The 22,918-nt window shown below is 38.5% G+C and overlaps 1 protein-coding gene across 1 annotated transcript in view; it reads right to left on the bottom strand.

The window, feature by feature from the left end:
• Positions 1-22,595, bottom strand: part of DKK2 (dickkopf WNT signaling pathway inhibitor 2) — a 43,393-nt gene extending 20,798 nt beyond the window's left edge. Inside the window, 2 exon segments of the mRNA XM_032686959.1 lie at positions 21,827-22,046; positions 22,048-22,595. Of these exon segments, the coding sequence (XP_032542850.1) occupies positions 21,827-22,046; positions 22,048-22,079 (252 nt within the window). The 5' untranslated portion in view covers positions 22,080-22,595.
• Between the last annotated feature and the right edge of the window lie 323 nt (positions 22,596-22,918).

Below are 22,918 nucleotides of genomic sequence, written 5' to 3'. Positions count from 1 at the left end.
ATAGATTTACGCATTACAAACTTAGAACATGAGTCAAGATTTCAAGAACAGGTCATCAATACCTGACAGCATAAAACTATTGAAATGTAAATTTTGTGTTAGTTGGAAGCATTCACTTTCAGTTATTTTAGAGCAACTTGGACAAACTTTTGAAAAGAGGCATGTAAATGGTCAGATTTATTCATGGAAAAGCTAAGACCATGTCTGTCAATTTTTCTGAAGCACCACATCCACTCCACTCATCTGTATACCGAGTAATGTCATTGTCTGACAATGTCCTCAAAAATCCATTTTGTATGACTGAAATGAAACACTTTCAAAGTTTAAATAATCTGCTTTCGCAGATAAACCAAGTCTATGAATATATTTCATTAGACCATTACTGCATTCAGAAAAAGCAGCTGTAGAGCACTCCATAAATCTGCTTCCTCTGAGCAAAACCTGTTCCAATTTCAGAGTTAAGACTCCAGTTCAATACTGCAGAACAAAACATCTGAGAGAATAAACCAGACTACTTTTTGATCCTAAGCCTTTCTCCATTGGTAGTTATGGCTGAGACAGTGCTTAGGTTTAGGCTGCTCCATACAGCCATGAAACTTACTCCAGAAAACGACCTTAAGTAGCTACAGAATGTCCTTCACACGTGGCCCTTTTGATCCTGATAGGATTATTGATTGAAGGTTTTGTCCTAAAGGAAGGAGCTTTGTATTTTCAATATAAGGCTGCTTGTGCTGAAACAGAAAACACCCAGAGGTTTATAGTCAAGACCCAGCTGAGGAGAGTGCCAGAGCTTTCACCTACTGTCAGATCTAACTTCAGTGCAGAGCGTTGCTCCTCCACAGGTCCCTGCTGGATGCCTTCCCATGAATAAAACAGGAACTAACATGCTTCAGAAAACATATGTTGTCTCGAAAACCCCACCGCTTTTTGCTGAAGAGTTTGAGGACTACTGAAATGCTACCAGCAGTCTAACATGGATTCTCGAAGAATCTCCAAGCATCACAAGTAGGAAAAAAATTCTTAAAAAAAAAAGTCTGTTTTTAGAATGGTCTTGGGAATAAGATACTAACAAAAGGAGAAACGGCAACAAAAAGTGCTAAGAAGCAGATACAGGGGTACAGTTTAGAGACTGGTCTGCATCCAAAACCAGGACTGGTGAGCACTGCGAGCCAGCCAGGCTGTCACAGGTTCTATATGAATGCTGACATGCTCAGGATTTCAAGGGAGGGAGACATACATATATTTCCATGCTTGAAAAATATAAGAAAAGCATTGATAAGTTCATTTTAAATAACATTCGCTTATCTAGCTGAATTATATGAATATAGGAGAGATATAACATGGGACCATTCTGGTGTATGGCAAATGATAACAGAATATGACAGCAAGTACATAATTTGCCAGTATCATTATAACCATGTTATATCTGCTTATAATTTTTTCTACCGAGAGGCAGCAGAGAAACCTTGGTTAGAGACAAGACCTGTATTGTTCTAAGCGAAGTAGAAATAGAAATCTAGTGCAAATGTCAGAGAGGTTCAAATGCAGCTCTGTAGTGGATTTAAAAAGAGCTGAATGAGGTCCAAAGTCTTTTAGGATACGTCAACAAATCAAATTAAAAACAGAGCTATTCCAACAAGCAATGTTGTATATACTTACATATTGCCTATTGGTATACCTGCCATGTAAGAATTTAGTTTAGTTAACCTAGTTAGGAAACTCTTAATTTAAGTTTTATTTGCTTCTCCCTTTTGAAAACAGCGTACTGTTTTCCTTTTTTCCTTTAATGGGCCACCAAATTACATGTGACCAAATGTACCTATTTAGTGAAAATGAGTTCCATTAGTATGTAATCTTACACTTGCATTGTTTTCTTCTGAAGGAAAATAATGGAGAACAGGTGGTGATGCTTAGCATCAGGCTCCTGTTTCTAGAATTACAATCTTCTGGGAGCCACCAGCAATCTCTGAAAGCTGTCGTAAGTGCTCGGAACTAGTATGATCCAGAGCACACTCAATACATTAAAGCTTCTTTTTGAAAATTTAAGTAGGTGTGACAGGAGAAAACTGGCTGAATGGTGCAGGGATTCTAACATGTCCCTGCAAAGGGTCATGATTTCCTTCTGCACCCACAATAAATAACTCAAGCTGGCCTCCATTTCCACAGCAGAAATTAGACATTTAAAAATTCAAATAGGTACCAGATGCACTATAAACCTTTCTGGTTTAGCATTCAAATGCATGCTCATTCACATTGTTGGAAAATATGGGATTTAAATTCTCCTAAAAGAACGTCAAGCAGCTCTTCCTTTACACTATTTATCCTTCACTCCATGCCGCAAAAACAGCAGTGCCAATAAATATCTCGATGTAGTTTGAAAACCTACTGATGTCACACGGCACGAATAGTTTTACCCAGTGAGTCACAAAGCCACATGTCAAATGGACATTTCTTTATTTCAGCAATCCCATCCTTACCTTACCAAGTAGGAAGTGGTTTAGAAATAATTCTATAACCAACTGTATTTCCCAATGAGTTCTCATGATAAACACGAGACAGAAACACCAATTAAGAGATCTGTCTAGACAGGGAAGCAAGCATTATATCCATGTTTTAAAATTTGGCTCAAAAGCTGAGGAATAGGACAAAGACAACACATAAGGCAGTTTCAACTGACATACAGTTTTACAAAAAGAGATGTGGAAGGTTGGCTGGCATCCCTAGCTACTGTATATTAGATATGCCAAGATACACACTTATACAATAAATAATTAATGCAGTTTTGGTTTGTGCTGTTTTAGTTTGGGAATGATAGGAGTTAAAAGATATAAAGTTATTTGCAGGGCTAGATTTTCTGCTGGTGGAAATTGGTAATTTCCACAATTTCCACAGGCCTATGTCAAGTAGTATGAAAATTAGTGATTGTATTAACAATCCAGATTTCTTGCACAGCTATACAAGACAATGTTGCATTTATTATTACTAAGGTTATTTCTTTTGGGGGATCCTAGTCAAAGTCAAAGTGGTCCCTGCAAGTTGAAATTAGTTTATGCTAGGCTATCTTCAACAGGCCTTTAGGGCAGAATATATATCTTAGCCACCTTTAGTGCCACCTGTGTTAGCTTTCCCCTAAAACAAAGGCAGTGTGATGAGCTGCAACTCTATAGGAATCATATCTGATACAAAAGTCCTCAGGAAATTCTTTCACTGCTTCTGGTTTTCCAAAGTCTTAGAGGAGTGACTTAATGGGAGAAAGAGCAAAAGGCAACAGTATTAGGGGAAAGAGGATGGCAAATACTATTTTTTTTCCTCGGCATCGTGCTGAAAAAACAAGTTTTTTCTCTCCACCTGAAATCAGCTCACTGAAGTAAGGGATTTTGTTACATTGTGCCATCAGATCCATCTAAAATCACCTGTTTTCTCAATTTCCTTAATACAATAAATTTTGACTCATTTGTCACTCCTATTAACCTGAATCCAGCTAAATGACTGAAATCTCCTCCAACAAGTACATCAAAAGCAAAATTCTTGAGCAAAGACAATCGCAAAAAATTATTATTGTCAATGAGTGAACAAGAAAAGTGTACAGCCTGATCCCAGGAAAGATTTTATCTCCTAAAGATAAAATAATTCTCATCCTGTTTGTGAACTGACTAAATTTAAACTTTGGAAAACAATACATAAGAAAGCACATAATGCCATTTTTAAAGGAAATTCTTTTTTAATAATTTTACTTTAATTCCAACTCCAAATTTATCTTCAAAAACTGTTTAGAAAAAGGAAGTTGCTGTGCTTTGAACAGTGAATAAGACTGAAAAATGAAACTTAAATTATCAATAATTTAGTTTAGAGATCTAATTTCTTGAAGGTTTTTTTCCCAAAGAAGAACTGAAGGTTTGTGTCTTTATCAAAACTTCTTGAACTTTTTTATGTTTTCCCTTTCCCTGATAATAGAGTTTGCAAAAGCAGTTCTAATAACAGCAGAATATTAGTAAAAACAACAGAAACAACCTTCCTGCTTAATCTATGTACCATAAATGGTCTTAGTATATATATGCATATATATACAGATATATGTCAGATTTAATGTAAAACATATCAAATTAGGATATGCTCTTACAGTAGGAAAACCAGAGACATTCTCCTTACTATACCATCTCTAAAATTATATCCTTGGCTAAAATTCTGAAAGTATTTTACCTTTTTAGAATCTTTTTCCACAGCCTGACTGATTACTTGCTAGGTCCATTTAAGCACAAATTCATCTTAGCCTGGAGCACAAAGATACTGGATTTAGCTTTTATAAATACTACAACTTAAAAGTATTGTATTGCTGAAATTTCCTTCAAATTCAGAGAACTTGCATAGGTGGAAAAAAATCAGTGCAACTTAGGAGTTTTCCAAGTTATAACAGCTTACAGTGATTTTTCTTTCCAGAAAACGAATTTTGGATTTCAAATTGACATTACTGTTTGAAGAGACAGCAGTTATAACACTGCATTTTAGTAGGATAACTGGCCATTAAGTCCCTACACTCCTACACTCCTCCATCCTCAATAAGATAGTAGTACTACTAAAGTTAGCTTCATAGTAGAAGTGAATTCTTTTCCTCATGAAAAGAAAATAAAAGCAGTAATCATGAATTTTACCAAGGAACAACAATAAGACAAACAATCTTTTTGGAACAAAGATGAACGCGGACCTGAGTGTCTGATCTTCTTTGATCAGTAGTTTGATCAAAAGACTCATTTTTGTTGCCTTCCAGACACAATAGTCTTACTACCTTTCTTCAAAGAATAGAAATCTTAATTTTCTAAATGAAGTGTTGAAAGACGAATCTGTGCTGAATTGTATCTTTCTGAACTAGTTGGTAGATGGTACATATACATTAATTGTATGTAATTCATGAGGGGTAACATTCATGGTACCATAATTTCAACAGTTTGTTGTTTAACTGTTTAATTTTTGCTCAGATTGCACTTCTCCATAAGCAGAACATTAGTACCTTGTGGCAGCATACTTTGCAGACAAACTGCATTGCACTGTGTATGAAGAGTTGTTCACCCTTCTCAGTTTGTAGAATCTGGATCCAATTTTCAAATCACTTTGCTGAACATTTATTTTTCCTGTGGAATTACTGTTTAGTGAATCTGGTTATTTATTTAGATTTTTGTTTTCCTCAAAATATTGGTGGAAAATGTTTGTCTGCTTGAGGGGTTCCATTTTCTTCTGATCTGAACATTGACTGACTTCTACTGCCTAAAAAGTGAGTGAGCAAGTAGAAATACAGATGGGAGATTAAATGATCATTAAGTATCTAAATGAACTGGTAATTACAGTCCCAGTTTCAAAAGTCTGTCAGATGAATTGAGTTCCAGTCTAATTCAGAGTTCTGGGAACTTAAATTTCTATACACTTACAAGTTCATTATAATATCTAAAAGAGATGGATGAGAGAGCATGAAAGCTGAAAAGAATAAATAAATGCAGCAGTAACCTGCTGGTTCAAGAGCAAATGAAGGTTCCTAAAACCAATACTCTTCCCATCTACAATAAATTGTGATATTCTCCTGCTTAGAATCTGTACAAATTGTGAAAATACCACCTTTTTTTTCCCCCATAAGACAATTAGAAAGAAAAAAGCAGCTTTTTATTCCAAGAATTTTTATGTGAAAATGGAGCAGTCTCAATGAAACACTACAGTTTCCATTACATTTTTTTCTGTTTCCTTTTAAGCACTAAAAGCACTCCCTACGTTCTGACATTTCCAGGAATCCTGGAAGCAGAATATTTTTGTCAAAAAAGAGTTCCAAAAGTAGAAAACATGTCAAGTATGCATCTTTTAAAAACAAATATTCCCAAGTCAAGTTTAGAAAAACTACTGTTTAAAGAAACATCGATTTAAACAGTATCATATTCAACCTGTGTACTTCCTACTAAGCTTCATGACATTTAACTTCTGTGTTTGTCTTCTCTGAAAATACTCCCCATTGTGTAAATGTTTGGACTGTGGTCTATGTTGACATTTTCCAAATGTTTTGAATTCCTTAAAATATCATATATTTGTTTCAGAGAAGAGCATTTTACATAATGGGGAAATTCAGATAGCATACAATGACAAGTTTTTGAAATCAATGCCATAGAAGTTTAGCATAACTGATGACTGAGCCAATCAAACATTATGCTTAAAGTCATAGGTTCCACTCATGGGTGAATTAAGTGGTCCCTTCATGCTTCTGAATGAGATAGTCATCCATTAAATACAGTTCTTGAAGCAAGTTTCATTATATTCAGGTAAATTTATGCTCACGAAACAGTGAACCATCTTGAGAAGGCAATTCCACTCTTTCTCTGATATTTTGTGCACTTACGACTGTTTGAAAGACTCAGCTTTCTATTTCAGTTTAACTTGTGCTTCTGCATCCTTTAATATTAATAATACATGAGGGTAATATGACACTGAATTTAAAATACTCTTTTTTGCCTATGTAGAAAGTCTTTCTGAATCACATAGACCTGGCTAGATGCCTTTCATGAAAGAAGAGGTGGAATTCTGCTCCAAATCAAGCAAATTTTAGTGTGTACTTCTTATTTCTAATTAGGTCTCACAGAAACATTTTCTAAACGATCTTTTTTTTTTTTATCAAGAAAAATAGCATTGCAAAATCAAAACCAATCTTCACCACCCAAATCCACGTTGATCTCACCAGTGCATTTCTAACAGCAACAGCAATGCTGTGATATCAAGATGAAAGTTGCAAAACAATGTTTTATTGCCAGGTAATGCAGAACAGAATTGGCTTGGGCAGCTGACAGTGCACAGGCTGAAAAAGCCTTAGGAATGTCTCCATTCATGACCCCATCAGTATAGAAGGGATACATTATTTTTTTATTGGAAGTTTTTGATTAATTTGTGAAAACACTGAAATGAGAACTGACACAGACAATGGAGTGGAGCTGTGGCCCAGGCTTTCTCTAGACATCTAGAGGAGTGGCTTGACTTTCAAAAGTGACTAAGCACCCAGCCCTTCCAGCTACAAACTGTAAGTATTGCTGGAAGCTCAGTTTAAAAATATCAGACTACATACCTAAAACTGTGAAAGGGACCTGACAGCCTCACATTAGCCTGAAAAAAAAAACCAAACAAAAAACCACTAACCAACCAACAATGCATTTGTCACCCTTGTAAATACTGTAAAAGCAGTGTGCTCTGATAACCGATATGCTATATGCACAAAAACAGCAGAATGAAAAAATACATAATTAGTTTGGTTGGTTTGTTCTTTTTTCCTAGCAAAAATGGTGCCAAAATCAGAGATTTCAACAAGCAGACAAGTTTAGGATAGCAAGTTCCTTTCTACATCTTTAAAGGAAGGAGCAGACTGGACTTGGTCACATCTGCCAAAAATCTTGTACTGCATTAGTGATAAAGCGACAAGTCTCTTCACTTGTGACTCAAGTCACAAGACATCACATCTTGCTCTCAAGCCCAGGGGAGAGGCAGTGGCTCTGCCAAGTTTTTTACTGAACCTAGGTGGTTGGAATCCAGATCTGAATGCCAAGGTATTTTAAACATGTGTGTTAACCATGGCTTTTACTGGTTTGGAGTTTGCAGGTGGAAGAGGAGATCAAAGGAGAGGTTTAACTGGGTTTTTTTAATACTATCGATATTCATTTAGTGAGAGATGGTAACCAGAGACTGCTGCTAGGGGAAAGCAGTGGAGGAAACCAATATTTTTTACACTCAGCAAACTCCCACTTGTGCCTTATGCAGAGGAGGATCTGGCGAACAGGGGAAGACACACGTGTGCACACACACATAGGGAAAGACAACGCACACACACATGCCAACACTTACAACATTGCGACTTTTTTTAGGCTTCTAAAATCTTTGGACAAATAGACTTGAAAGACAAAATCAGAGATTCTTGGTTTGTTTGACTGTAATCCTGAGTTGCTCTTTGTCCTCAGCTTTCTGTATCAATTTGTACAAAGAGCCCACTGACCCTATACTTCCCTGACATGAGAGTTTCCATCAAAACCATAACAACTTTGGAAACATTCGACTTTTCAAACATTTAAAGATACTCAGCCTTGTGTGTAATGATAATTTGCGAGGGAAGAATTTACTCATGAGCAAAGAAAACACTCAGGAAAATAACAAAGGAAAGCAAAAAGACCTCCCAAAACCCAAACCTTCATTCTGAATGATAAATGACTTGAAAATCTGACCCTTTTTTTAAAATTTAAGGTATTTACTTCTGTAGCTGACTAGATGGTAGTAAAAATCTTTGAAAAGTCTCCCTGACTTGTGCATCCTACATACTTTGTAATCTATTCTAAGCCTCTTTGTCTATATCTTCATTTTTCCATTTCCTTTTCAACATAGTCATGTTTTCCATTTGCTGCAGCATCTCTTTGGACTATTTAACATTTTGACTAAAAGTCTTTCTGGATAACAAAGCCTCACTGGAGTTCATGGGATATTAACATTGATGTCCATGGGCATTGGAGAGAATATAAAAATCAATGCTCAACCCAAGGGTTGAGTTCAGCTAAGTAGTTAAATTTTTGCCTGACTAATATTTTGTATATGCACATCATAACTGAGGTAAACAAGACAACACAAATGCTTACATTGAACCAGATATGCTTAAGTTTCCTGATCAGCTGAGTTAACAAGCTGGGCTATTTATGATACTGATAAAATATAAATTGTTAATGATTTCTATGTCGATAAAAATGATAAACTAAATAAGTACATAAAAGTCACTATAATGTATGAGAGCAAAGTGAATATGACAGCATCCTGCTAGTTGCAAATACTCAAAGGAGTAAGATCATAGGCAAGTACAGAAGGATTTCTCCGAGATGCATTCTCCCAGCTTCAGTCAACAGCAGTTCAGACACATCTGAAGTTGGCTGGTTTACCACTGTGTTTAGTTTAGATGCATCTGAAGCTGGAAGTTTAGTACCTATCAGTGCAATCTCTCATCTCTGCATCTGTCTCATCTCTGTTTGAAGAGTTCCATATGACTTCCATAACATCATGTGGCAATGAGCTATACAACATGAAAAGTAGTTCCTGGCTGGCTGATAATTTCACACCATCTGCTCTTTTTTTTCTACAGCAAATACTGAGTGATTGCTCCCCATTCATCTTTTCCTGACTCTTAGTTACTTTATATCTCTCTGTCCTATTCTCCCACTGGGCATCCCTTTTCCAATGAGTCTTTGCACACTATTTACTTTCTCCTGTGTTAAAGTAGCTCTGCTATTCTGATCATCCATGCTGTCCTTCTCCATTTAATCCCGACTGCCTTTGTATCTTTTGATAGTTATTCAGCACCATGAAATTAGAACCAGTTTAAAAATGACCCCTGTTTTGTTTTCAGTTCCTGATATTCCACTTGAACTTTATTTTCTTAATATTTTAATTTTAAATTTTTGTCTTCCTGTTGCTGCTTCACCATTAAAGATGGCTAAATTGACTCTAATTTACAGGTTATCGCTGTATGTGCTTAACTGCCATCATATTATGCCAGGTACATTGCTTTATACTTCTAGAAATGGAATTTTACCCATGGATTTATTTCTCAGATGCTCAGTATCCTGGCATTTACTGCAACTCTTTGTGGACCATTTAAGTTCTTACTTAAGTTCTGAATACATTTTGGTATGCCTCACTAGTCCCTCATTTTCCAGAACATTTGAGAATAAGTTAAACAGCATCAGTCCTGAAAGATTTGTGAAACTTTGCTGACAGCGTCCCTGCACTGTGAAACCTGGCAGTATTTTTGATCAGTTACTAGTTATTCTAATCAGTTATGAAATGGGTTATCTCTTGGCAATTCAGTTTCCCTAAAGTTTTTGTATTTGAGCTGCAGCTCCACTGGAACAAGTATTCGAAGAGCAGAAATGGTGTAATTTGATTTTGATCCCTGATTAGCCTGGTAGGAGTGTGTTGTTTTGAAACTTTAACTTTGATATTGTACTTCCATACATGATTAAGGCTGAGTATTGAGAGGGTACTTTATGAGGTAGGCTGGGAGGAAGAGGGAAGCCTCAGCCTCACATGTTTTATCGTGACAGAAAAGTGTTAGAGATTTTTTTTGTTCTGAAAAATACTCAGGTGAAATACTCTTAAAATGAACTTCAGAAGAAGCAAATGTTCACAAAATGTCTTCTAGTAGCTGATTTTTCAACTAATTGCCTCTCATTAGGGGCATTTAGGACAGAAGGGGATCAAAAGTAAAAGCAGTGTGATATTTTACTAACAAATGGTTAAAGTATACAAGTACAAAGTCAAGCCAACAGTATCAGGAGCAGTCAAGCTCCTGGTACCACAGTAATACACACAGGCGTTGTATCACTGACAGCACATGAACTGTGTTCGTGGCTGGCCTTGCCTGCTCCTACTGTTTCAGCAGTGTGGATCACCCTGGCTGAATTTTAGCCCTGCACCACTCAAGCAGCCCTTCAAGCTCTACAGATGCTATCTCACAGAAACTGGTTTGCCCTTCAGCCAAGGGGTAAAATTGGAATTTAAAGGGCTAGATGGTAAAAGTAAAACAAGAACCCCCAAAAAATCCCAAATAACCCCCCCCCCCCCAAACACATACACATACACACACTCACTCTACCAGTTGAGAACCAAATACTGACCAACAGACAGAAGGAGCACTTGGAGGTCAAACCAAGGAAAGAATCAAATCCAGAAACTGAGTGTCAGTCTCTGTTGTGCAATCTGTTTTCACAGAATCAGCTAAATCTGAACTGGTGAATTCCACTTCAGCTTTTGCTCCTACCGCCACTATATCCACAGTATCTGGGAAATTACTTAAACACAGCTCCAGAGAACAGCATGGGATCAGTGCTTCCAAAAGGCCAAAGTCAAAACGTTCATATATCAGATACATGTGCCAGAGTAGCCGTCCCAGCTGCACAACACATGATGTGTCAACTGCTTTACATAGGGTGGGTCAGGAAGAGGCTCATTAAAGACAAGCACTACAGCTCTGCTTGCAACATCTCTGCATCCTTGTCCAGTTTTACACCAAAAAAAAAAAAAAAGATGCTGGTTTAAGAAAAGGGTTACTCTTCATGAAGATTGAAACCCATACAGAAAGGCCAGAGTAACTGTCTTCGGTACATTAGATACAGATGCATCCCTGACCTTTCATACAATTATTTCATCGTTGATGGAACACTATAAGTTCTTCTGATTTAAGTTTTCTGTAACAATAATTATAACAATTATTCTGACAGCCAAACTCACACTGTCATATAGGTGTTGAAAGAGAAGTCCTTGTCCCTGAGCATGCATCACACTGCAGGAGTCTCAGACAGACAATTTCCTCTGAGCTGAATTTCTCTCCTGTGTGGAAAAGGCCACGATCCCACTCCCTAAATGCATGCAGAACCTAATTCCCACTGAAAACATTTAAGGACTTAGGTACATAAATACACTTCAAATTCATCCTATCTATAAACAGGGCCAAACCTTCCTGTGCAGAAGTGTGTGCCGCTTCTTGGATAAGAAGGGCAATGAAACAGCACATTTTACAAAGTAAGGAGCTGAAGTGTAGAATTTCACAGCATGAACTTGTGTCTGTGGCCAAATTCTTTTGGTGCATCTGCTGGAAAACAGTGCTGGAGGGGAGTGATTTACATCACTTTTTGGGGAGTACTGAATTGTCATGACCATAAAGGATGTTACCCTCAATGTACTTGAAAGCTGTTCCAAACAAGACATCATTACATGGCTGTTGCAGAAGATAATATGTTTTCTCTCATTTTAGCCATCCTTGATCCTTCTGTTCCGATCCTTTAGCTGTAAAATAGACCTCAGTCTCACCAAACTCAAGAGTGACAGCTGCACTCCAGACCTAGGACTCACACCCCACTATCATACCTATTCATACAATAGATGTCCTGACTTCTAGTCATCTCAAACCTTTAAAACAGAGTTCAGACAATGCTATCCTACTCATCTGTTTGTTCGTAATGGAGGAGGATTTTGTGGGTAACTCTCTGCGACAAGAGCCTGAAAGCAGATACCCTCTCTGTTGTTGAGTAGTATCTCAGCTAACTGGGGCTGTCTGTGGTACGTCTGTTAAGAAAAATGGAAGATTTTCAGAGTGCTAATCCCTGTTACACAGACAATCTGTAGCCCATTTGCTATTAGTGCTTTTTGGCTTTATTTTTTAACAGGGCCTTAAAACATATTTTTCCTTAAAATGACAACATTTTTTTCTGCCTTCTTTGTTCGTGGGGCTTTGTGCACTCATAAACAGTTTAAGAGTTCCCTTCACACCTGCAGTGCACATGTGTTCCTGTAATAATATTCTCATATCTATCCTTCACTGATAACTTAAGAGGACAGTGTTTAAGAGAAGGCATCATCCTTGCAACTGTAGTGGACAAAACCAAACCCGAATCCCAAACATACAGCAGTGACAGTGAGGCCAGCATGCCTGGAGAACGAGGCAACCTCCCTAATGGCCTCAAAGTTAGAGCAGAGAGGTTGAGGGGAAGGCAAGCAGACCCGCAACCCCTTTCCAGCTGGCATATCCTGCTGAAAGGCACAAGGAAGCGCTGTACCATCCCAAGATTTTGCTGCATCTTTTATTGTCCCTCCTGGACTCTGTGTTGCTTTTTTGGAAAACCATCCCCAAAATGCTTCCCAGTTAGCACAATCTGAGCTATGCTGAAGCTATGCTGCTACTCAAAAACATCTTGCTCAGAAAATGCCCCCTGTAGTCTTGTTTACACAGCGGGGGAGCGGATCAGCACGCATTAGATTGCAGTGCCGTGACTTCTCTTCTCGTCTGCCTCGTGCTGGTTATAACTCTGCTTGCGCTGGCATCGCTGACCAGGCCCCAGCACGAAGGCCTCAGCAGAAAAAACCCTAAGTCAGCCTAACCACAGAACAGTTTGGGATTGGCAAAAATTTCCCAGCCTCTTTCAGCTTAAGCAGTGGTACAAAGTCTGAGAGAATTTCCCTCCACAGAGAAAACCTTAATCTTCTGGTTAGACAACATCACACACTACAATTTGATACTTAATAAATTGTCATGAAGCTATAATACAAGTATTCACTTGGTCACTTATCCTTTTAGCAATAAAAAACAATTGGGACTGAAATTCAGTTGCAATTTGTTGCAGCTGCTGTGGCCAGGACCCCCTCAGAAAGTAATTTCCAGAGGATTCTTCTTGTTAAAAAACTATTTTCTTGGCGAGGGGTGGGATGTCTGGAAGATAACAATGGGGACAAAACCAAGCACAGGCGTTTACAAGCATTCCTAAAGAGCATTTTTAAAACTCTGTATTTATTTAAGCAATTACAAAACATTTTATGCAGCTAAGTAGTTTAGTACTACCACCAAAATAATAAATAGACTTTTAAGCCTAGGCAGTTTTCCCCTTTACCTGTAAGATGACACATGAGGCAACAACAACATTTAGCTCCACCCTGGAGAAAGTGTGGAGAGAGGATGCCAACCTCCTGGTTCCCAGTCCTTCCTTGGTTCCCAAAATTTCCATTTTTCAGTTCTGATCTACACTGACTCTCTCCCCACTACAGGATTTGGTTATGAATAATATACATTGTAAATTTAGTCTTCGAGGAGTAGCGGGAACTGAAAGGGTCTGGAAGCACAACATTCAGTCTCGCTGGGCAACCCCATAGTGTTCAGCTCACACATAATGATTGGTTATGTGACTCAGATGGTATCATTATTGCTACCTGAGTGGATGAAACTGAAATTTAAGAATAATAGGTCTGGTAAAACATGACCATTTGACATCTCCTCTCTCCTTCCCTCCTTCCTGAAGAATGACAGGGGAGATGATGTTTGAAAAGAAAGTATCCAGCAGCCAGTACGCACAGGAAAAGACACAGCTCAATCTCTGTGTCCTGGGCAACCTGGAGCCCCAAAGGATAGAGCAAAACACAAACTTTTTGGTTTTTAGGATAGAAAACAACATCCTGAGTCTCCCAGGAAATTCACAATGAACTGGATAGGAGGCAGGCTCTGCTTTCTCATTTTCAAGCTGAAGAAAATAATCAAAGAAATATGGCAAGCTCTGCAGTATGTACCAGCCCTGAGAGGCCAGGCCAGGCCAACAGAAGCTTCATTTGGCCATTTTTCACTCAGCTGTTACTGAAGAGACACTCTGCAAAGACAAATGCTGTGCCAGCCCATGGCTCTTGATGCTGGCCATCCAGAATACTGTGGCCGTACTTCATGAAACACTAGAGTTTTGCAGTTAAAACAAACAAACAAACAAAAAAACCCCCCACCCAAACCAAAAGCAACAACCAAAACAAAATCAAGTCAAATGAAAGCAAAAGGGTCAAATACAAGATGGTAACACATCTGTCAGTGCCCTTTTTTTTTCATTTTTGACACAGCCTAAATCTTTCTGATACTTCTGAAAATGAATTGAACTAAGTTAATGCCAACTACATTATTTAGGCTTAGCATTTTGCATTTCTGCTAGTGCTTTACATACAGTTCTCTCCCCTCCTTCCATAGACCTTGTTTTACAACAAAATGTCCAGTTCAGTATCTTTTCAGACTGTCAAAGAGATGCATCATTTTCTGTAGGAACATACAGAAAAAAAAAACCACCAAAAAAACCCCCCAACCCAGTTCTGGAAGCTGCCTTGCTTTGTGCAAAAGGAAAAGTAAAGGAGTTCTTTCCCCATCAGATTCATTACTTCCCCTGATGCTGTTCTATTTAAGAACGAGATTCCAAGAATAAAAGTTTCCTGCTGCAACATAAATGTATTTTGTTCCCAATTTCTTTAGGAGATCTTCACTATAGTCACTTTAGACTTGCAGAGAAGAGATCATGCTGACAGCAAGTCACTGCTTTACTCAAGGCAAGCTGCCAAAACACGTAGAACTGAACCCTGTCCTCTCATTCAGTGGACCGATAAATATGCTTTTAAAAGCATGCACAGCCTGGTTCACACTTACATGATGCACAGAGAATGAGGCAGAGGGCTTGCAGAGTGAAGCAACACCTCATTCCTGAGCATGTGCAGAACAGTCTGTCTTTGCTTACGGCTAAAAATGGTAAACCAGTGCCATTTGCACTACACATGTGAAACATGCATGTCTCAAAGATTCATTACCATGCATATGAAAATTCAATCATATCAAAGCTAAGCTTTGAGAAAGTCCCAAGGGGCTGAACTGCGTGCTTATGTGCTCTGAGGGGGAAAACCCAACAACTTTTAAGCTTTTTTTTTCTTTTTGTAGCACTGCCCTGCTCTTTCCGTTAGTAAGAACAAAATAACTGCTGAATGAGTGGACTCCATGTTCCCACTGTCTGTTTATATCCATTTATCTTCATAATTCAAGTTTTGTTCCTGTGAACACAAGTGTATAAATCATAGATGGATTCAAGGCCGATTCCAAGAAAACTGTAACTAAGATGAGCAAAACTCACTATTTTATGAAGATTGCTGTGCTTTAGTCATTTAGTATGAACATGTGTATACTTTTAAGCCATCTCACTCTCCCCCTGACATTACTTTATGTAGCTCGTTCCAGAGCAAAGGATTCTGCAATTAGCTTGGAAGTATAATAAATTTCATTGCAATTTGAAAATTGCTAGTGTTCATGAAATTTTCCATTAAAATAAATCTGCCCTTCAATCCAAAAGGGAAAAATTTCACTGAAGAAAAGTGATGGTTTGGGGCATACACTGTCATTACATATCCTATACTTGATGAAAAAAGAAGAGATGAAGGTTCATGTTCTTGAATGAAAATTAAGACTTTTGAAGGCAAAATTAATTTTAAAAGAAAAAGAAACAAACCTTCTGATCTTCTTGGCCTTTGGGTTGATCTCTCATACCCATGGATATGGAGCTAATAAAAGCTGGTTTCAACCTAAAGGTACTAGAAACACGGCCTAGAACACAGTAATGAAAGACGAAGATTTTAAAAGAATTATCCTCAGTCACTAAAATAAAACCCAAAACCTAGAATTCTTGATACACATGGAGTTTTACAAATGCAGGAATAGCAGAATGGTGGCTTCTAGCTTTCTTCACCATTTCTGTAGTGTCGTATAAAATTCACATTTTCAAATATTTCATGACTGCAGTGCTAAAACCGACATGAAGCTCCACAGCATCAGGACATGGTGACAAGCCACATGGCAATAGTGGGCCACGCAGGACCTGCTGGATTCAAGTCTAGTGCCACCCCCTGACTCTTGCCAGCCACCACCAGTGTGTGCATTTGGGGGATAGCAGAGCTTGATAGGGACTGTGGAAGGGGAGCTCTCTGCTTTGAAGGTGTTCTCCAAATTAACATTTTTACATCTATATAAGACATATTTAGATATAATCAAAAAATTAACAGATATACAAAACCCGGAGAGGAAAGCAGTGCTCAAAAAGCAAACAGAAGCAGAAGCTTCATGGGACTCCTCCTTTGCAAAGTTAAATTCCTCTTAAATGACATTTCCAGGATGATGCATTTGTAAGTACAACTGTTAAAGGACCAAAGGCTCAGCTGACAAACCATGAGATGAAGTGCTTGCAAGATACATCCGGTGTTGAGATAATTAAAATCAAAATTAAACTTGTGCTATATTTGCATCTGCAAAGCATCAGTTAATCAAACATAATGAGTTAATCAGACTCACTTTTCTGAGGGCAAAATGTAATCATGCTTCATCATCTTTTGTGTCACCCTTAAACTCTGACAGACTTTCCAGACAGAAACTAACTCTTCCGAAGTACTTGCACACCCAGCAGCACAAGAGAGTTGTAGAAAATTTCTAAACATTGTTGCAAAGTTAATAGGAAATAGTTGTAGTAAAGCTACTTTAAACGGAGCCTTTGCTCTATATTAAGAAGTCGATTAATAATAACACTTTGAAGGGGACACCAAGCATGACCCAGGAAGGAAATAATACTCTGCATCTCATTTTTGCAATTAAGAGACCAGTCACTCAGTTATTTAGCAAGACTGCTGCCACTAAACTAGTATGTCTCCCAGATTCCTAACAACAAACAGCAGGAGCAAAGAATAGATTCTCTGATGACCTCTGCAGAATTAGCAATTCTGTATTTATTTTTTTAATTAAAAAAAAAAAAAGGCAGCTATTGCTGGATGTAATTTCTAGGTATTGTAATTAATTTATTTTTAATGCCATGGAGAAATAATTTATACTGTCTTGGTTGCTAGCTATTTAAGATATTGTGGTTACATTTTTTGTCTTTGGTACATTTTATTGTAACATTGTCAGGGCACTGCATTCAATTACTACATCTCATGCTGTTTTACTTGCTAAAAGCATCATCCAAACATTTTCTAGCAAGTTCTTGTGGGTAACTACATCCTGTCCAAGCAACATACGTATGTCCATGCGTTAATAGGTATGAGATCAGTATCAAATTAGTGATTTGAATTAATGCCTCTTTGGTTTGGCTTCTCTGGTCTCAAACCTCTTAGCTCAAGCTGCAATGGAGTTTAAAAAGAATAAATACATTTTTAACATTAAATCAAGTGTATTTGGAATAATAAGGCTTATCTGATAGCCATCTTTTATACCTCTGCCATGTTAAAACTTGACCCAAATTTTCACTCCTCTCTCCCTTTTCCAGACCACGTTATCTCTTAGTCAGCCCCACAGTTGTGCTGGTCCCTTCTCCTGGCTGTCACAGTTCTTCCCCTTATTGCTGCTGCTCCCATCATGTGCACAGGGGGAGGGACAGTTTCAATGAGAAGCACAAACCCAAACAGCTATGCAGCAGCAAAGGGAATAAGAGACACATCTTGCTGGGGAAAGAGCTGAAGCGATGGCTTGTGGCCAGGACATGGAAAGGGCAAAAGATAATAGCACCCAGAGATTGAAGAAGGAGAACAGTTAAAAATAAAGTTTGGTAGGTCACAGCCTACTAGATCATCAAAGGTGGGTGAGTGTGAAGGAGTGTAAAGCCCAGCACTGACAGAGGGAACAAGCCTCAGAGGAGAGAGGGGACTATAATTCAGAGGCAAGAAGTCAAAAAGATGGTGAAGTGAGTTAAAGAGGCTACAGAGCCATTAACTAGGAATCTATGGAATGGCTATTCTTTTCAGTCACAGCTACAGTATGTGGGATTTTTCCTTTCAAGTTACATCTCTGTCATTGAGCTAGAGCACTCACATGGGAGAGATTACCCAAACACAGTGGAAGCTACAGCTAACACGCAGAAAAATTAATTCAACTTCATTGCCAATTATGAACCTATTCACTGTATCATAATTATCTAGAGAGATGATATATCCAGAACAATTTCCCAGAGCTACACTACTGTGTTAGATGTCCCTAGAAGCCATTTCTCTAAATCAAGCTTTGAAAGGAAATTCATGGCAGACAGTATACAATACTGACAACCCCCCCAAAGTAACCTAGACTAACATGCACTGTTAGTCTATTTCTGAGCGTATTTTTCCCTTGTGCAAATGCTGTAGATACTTTCTGATTTTCTGTGAAATGGGAAAACATTAACAGTTTGCAGAAAGGGGAAAACAGAGAGACAGTGAAGAACAGTGAAGAGAGTGAATCTCACCGATTTAGCACATCAGTGCTTCTCATTCACTGCTGATCCAAGGCAGTAAAGGGAATAAGAACAGAAAATAAATAATATTCCTTAGAAAGACATAAAAGTGTCTTACTAAAATCCACATTTGCCCTGCTAGTCTCTCTGCAAGCCGGATAAGCATGCTTTGCTCATGTATTGTCATGAATTTGAACTGGAACTTTGCCCGACAAAGGAGCGCTGGATCTTCCCTTTCTGGGCAGAAGCACTGTAACTACCAGCTGAAATACATCAGCACTGTAGATAAGCCATGAACTATTGTATCCATTGATTTATTGCTGATTAAAACTCCCAACTTAGTCCCAGTCCTGAGAATTAACGTAACTGAAAAGCAAATAGGTTACGGGCTGATGGTCCTTTCATCAGTTTTGGTGAGAGCACTCTGATTTTCAGTACATGTACGTGCAGATTTGAAAGCACAGATCAGAGCTGTCAAAACAGCAAAATTTTTTAATTTTCCTTTAACTTGTATATCCTTGGTCCTTACTAAAACTATTTCCTAGTTTGTAAGCAAGACACTCAACTCACCACTCAGTGTTGCCAAGTTATAAAAGATACTCTTACTTTTGAGAAATTATAAATTTCACTAATTCAACAGATCATTTTAGAAAGAAAAGAATATGCCTGTTCTTTTGCAAGTGGCATGGTAAACTTCAGTGCAAAGTCCCATAATCTAAACAAATCAATAACTAACTTAATAAGAGAGTACTTTAAAAAGATTATGAAAAGTCATGTCTCAATTGGTTGATATACATGACCCGCTGTTAAAAAATGCAGGGGCTTACCAACCCTGCAACTGGAAGTATCATCAAAGAGAAAACATTATCACAAAAGATACTCTTTTTCTTTTCTTTTCTTTTCTTTTTCTTTTCTTTTTTCTTTTCTTTTCTTTTCTTTTCTTTTCTTTTCTTCTTTTCTTTCTTTTTCTTTTTTCTTTTTTCTTTCTTTCTTGTCTTTCTTCTTTTCTTTCTCTTTCTTTTTCTTTTTTCTTTTCTCTTTTGTTTTCTTTCTTTTTCTCTTTTTCTTTTTTTTTTTTCTTTTTTTCCCTTTCTTTTTTTTTTTTTTTTTTTTTTTTTTTTTTTTTTTTTTTTTTTTTTTTTTTTTTCTTTTTCTTTTTTCTTTTCTTTTTTTCCTTTTCTTTTCCTTCTCTTCTTTTCTCTCTTTTCTCTTTCTCTTCTTTTCTTTCACTTTGTTTTCTTGTCTTTACTTGTCTTTTCTTCTTGTTATTGCAATTCTATGTTAACTGTGTTGCTTCAGATGGATGTCGAAAGTAGCATCTACAATTATTGGGATCAAATCTGAGTCATTTTCACATACATCTGTGTGAGGCCATGCAGGATCCGGGTATGGAGTCTCAGGGAGAGAGGGAAATGAGTGCTGACAGCCCTTGATGGGGGTCAGGCCTCGCTCCCTGGGAGTCAAAGCCACCAGTTCTCTGAGGGTCTTTGGTTGTGCTACAAACACGACATGTTAACACGCATGACATCTCTTCTACCACTACAGATACTTACAGTGCTGTCTCTCACTTGAGTGCCTTGTGAGTTCAAGCCAGTAACCAGAAGTCCCCAGCAAATCCCAGTCCAGGTTGGCCAGTTAGGGCAAATCTTGCAAATGCCACTGGTGGGCAGTACAACTTGTTTTTCAGGAACTGGGTGAATTATATCGATTACTGATTACATTGCACTGAATACACATTGAAATGCTGAGGATGATGTACATAGGGGAGGGTGGCAAGACCTCCCAAAAAGGCAAAAGGCTGTACAGCACTCACAACTCATGAGACTGATAGCACTCAGTGGGAAACTAGGACTTGTACATTGACATTTTGTGAATACATAGAAAACAAAAGAAAATCCAAGGAGAATATAAGAAGGTGTATTGGGCTCCTCTATTTCCTGAAGGTGATTCAACAGAGTAATTGTTACAATGCGAAGTAGAAAAGCACAGTACTTTAGTAATATGAAACTTCATTACAGCATCTGTTACTAAACTTTGCTGAGAGGTAAGGAGCAACCAAATTCTGGGTAAATTATAAAACAATTGAGTGGCTAGGGAAAGAAAGCTTGGAGGATTTAAAAGCAAATTTCTCACACACAAAAACCAAACTACCACTACTGTTATTACGCCTGCACATAAACCAGATGATAACATTCAATTATTAGAAACTGATGTGAACACTTCAGCAAATTCAGTTAATTACTTGAATTTTCAGCTTCTCTTCTGCTTTAAGGAAAATGTAAGCAAGATACAGACCCTTCAGGCACTGAGTATTTTGCCTTTTTAGTGCTGAATGTTGGCAGCTCCCTTGCTGCTACACTGTTGCTTATGAAAAGCAGCTGTATTTAGAGATCCTAATAATACCCAATAGTATAAAATCTGTATTTCTGAAGAAGTCTACCTCCTTCAAACCATCACAATGTACAGCATGCATACCATCCAAGTCAGATTTGAGAGGGAAGAAGACTGATAGCTTAAAATGCTGCTTTATAGTTTACCACAAAGATAGCTGAATGAAGACTACTTTTTATCAGACTTCCAAGTTTTCAGGCAGGGTAGAGACAAAAGAAGACTGCACAAGCAAGTCAGGGTCTTTTTTTTTTCCATAAATTTCTCTAATCTTTTCTCTCTTCTTTACATTCAAACTCTCATTACCAAACAAAACTCTCACAACCAATGGAGTATATTCTGGGAAAAAACCTAGAATTTGTTTCCTGTCATATTAAGCAAATAACTGTACCTTAAACTATACCACTGGGGCATCATGCTTTTTTACCAGATCAATTTGCTAGGTGTGATTTTTAAAACCAAGTTTGTTTCGTTGCTATGAATAGTTTTTACTTCATGCTCAAATTTTCCTAACCTGTTCAATTCAACTCATTTACCATCTGAGAGTTAACAAGAAATTTCTTTTTTTTACTTCTAGCAGCCCTTTGAAGGAGTCAAACAAAGAAATGCTGAAGATATAATTTTTTAGATTGCTCTTTCTTCCATCAGTTATTAACCCTGCAGAGAAAGATGAATGGTTTAAAACCTCCCACCTCCCACTTGTAGAGTTCTTAACACCAATTATGAGATGATATGGTCCCAGACAACCCTAATGAAGTAAGTAATTAATTTAGCACTTCAAAGCTCTGAAACAATGTGAGGGGAATTAGCAATCATTCGCATATAGCACACAGATGGACAGACACTTGAGCAACGAAACGATGTCCTACCTCTCCTTGCCGGTGATAGTGCTTGGGAGGTTTTCCCATCTGCTCTAGCATTTTGCCCTTCTTACTGCTAGCAAGCATCAGTCCCTGGTGGATGCCTGCAGATCTGTTGGTTGCCTGAGTTGGAGCCTCCCCCATCAGGGTGGACTTGATGGAGTTCACCTTGGAGCTGGAGCTGTCTAGCTGGGAGCTCTCCACGATCAGACCGCGGCTAGTAAGAGAACCAGGAGCACTTATTCCACATCAGCACGATCATCTCCCTCCCCCAAAATGATTATCCTTTCTTTTTTTGCCTTTTTTTTTTTCAAAGAAAATAGAAGAGATGGGAAAAAGTTTTTAAAAATATCTCCCAACGTTGTTAACAAAGCAATGGATTTCAATGCCACACACTCAAGGAAATGGTGTTCTAAAAACGAGGAGAAAAATAATTTTTAAAAGGATCCCCTAGGAAAAACCAAAATGTTCAAGTCTACAGGCACTGAGCAACTATCAGGTCTGTGAAGTGATGTCTTTTTCCTCCAGGTCCTCGAGAAGTCCAGGCAATTCTTTAGTAATTGAGAGCAATAGGCTGCGAGGCAACTGCACCCAGGGCAGCTCCCCGCCAGCGCAGGCACAGCACATTTGCTTAAGCTTCAGAGGAAGACTGAGGAGTTACTTCCCCCCACTCCTCCTCTCTTGCTGCACAAGCCAGCAGAGAGGAAACTCAAACCAGATCCAATCCAAGCAGCACCGGCAAAAGCTGGGCTTAGTTTTCTTTCACTCTCTCCCCCCTCTTTACTTTTTTTCCCCTCCTCCTTTTTCTTTTGCCTCAGCCTCTGCAGTCAGCAGGAGTGAAAGCACCCGGTCTCCTCCTCCTCCTCCTCCAACCCGGTCGGTGCGACGTGAGGGGTTTCTGAGCATCCGACGACGTGGGGAAGCCCCGAGACTGGCCCCCACTCGCGGTGGAACCCGGTCCGAGAGGCAGACCCCCCGTTGGGCTTCCTGCGCTGCTCCCCCTCGCACTCGGTGGTCTCTGCAGTCTCTGCTTGGTCCCCTTATTATTATTACAGCCGCCAGCAGCGAGTGCCCCTCCCCCCCCCAGGAGGGACGCGCCGC

Source organism: Chiroxiphia lanceolata, chromosome 4, assembly GCF_009829145.1.
Source record: "Chiroxiphia lanceolata isolate bChiLan1 chromosome 4, bChiLan1.pri, whole genome shotgun sequence".
Lineage (NCBI taxonomy): Eukaryota > Metazoa > Chordata > Aves > Passeriformes > Pipridae > Chiroxiphia > Chiroxiphia lanceolata.
Note: the sequence above shows the minus strand (reverse complement) of the source record. Positions and strands in the feature narration are given on the sequence as shown.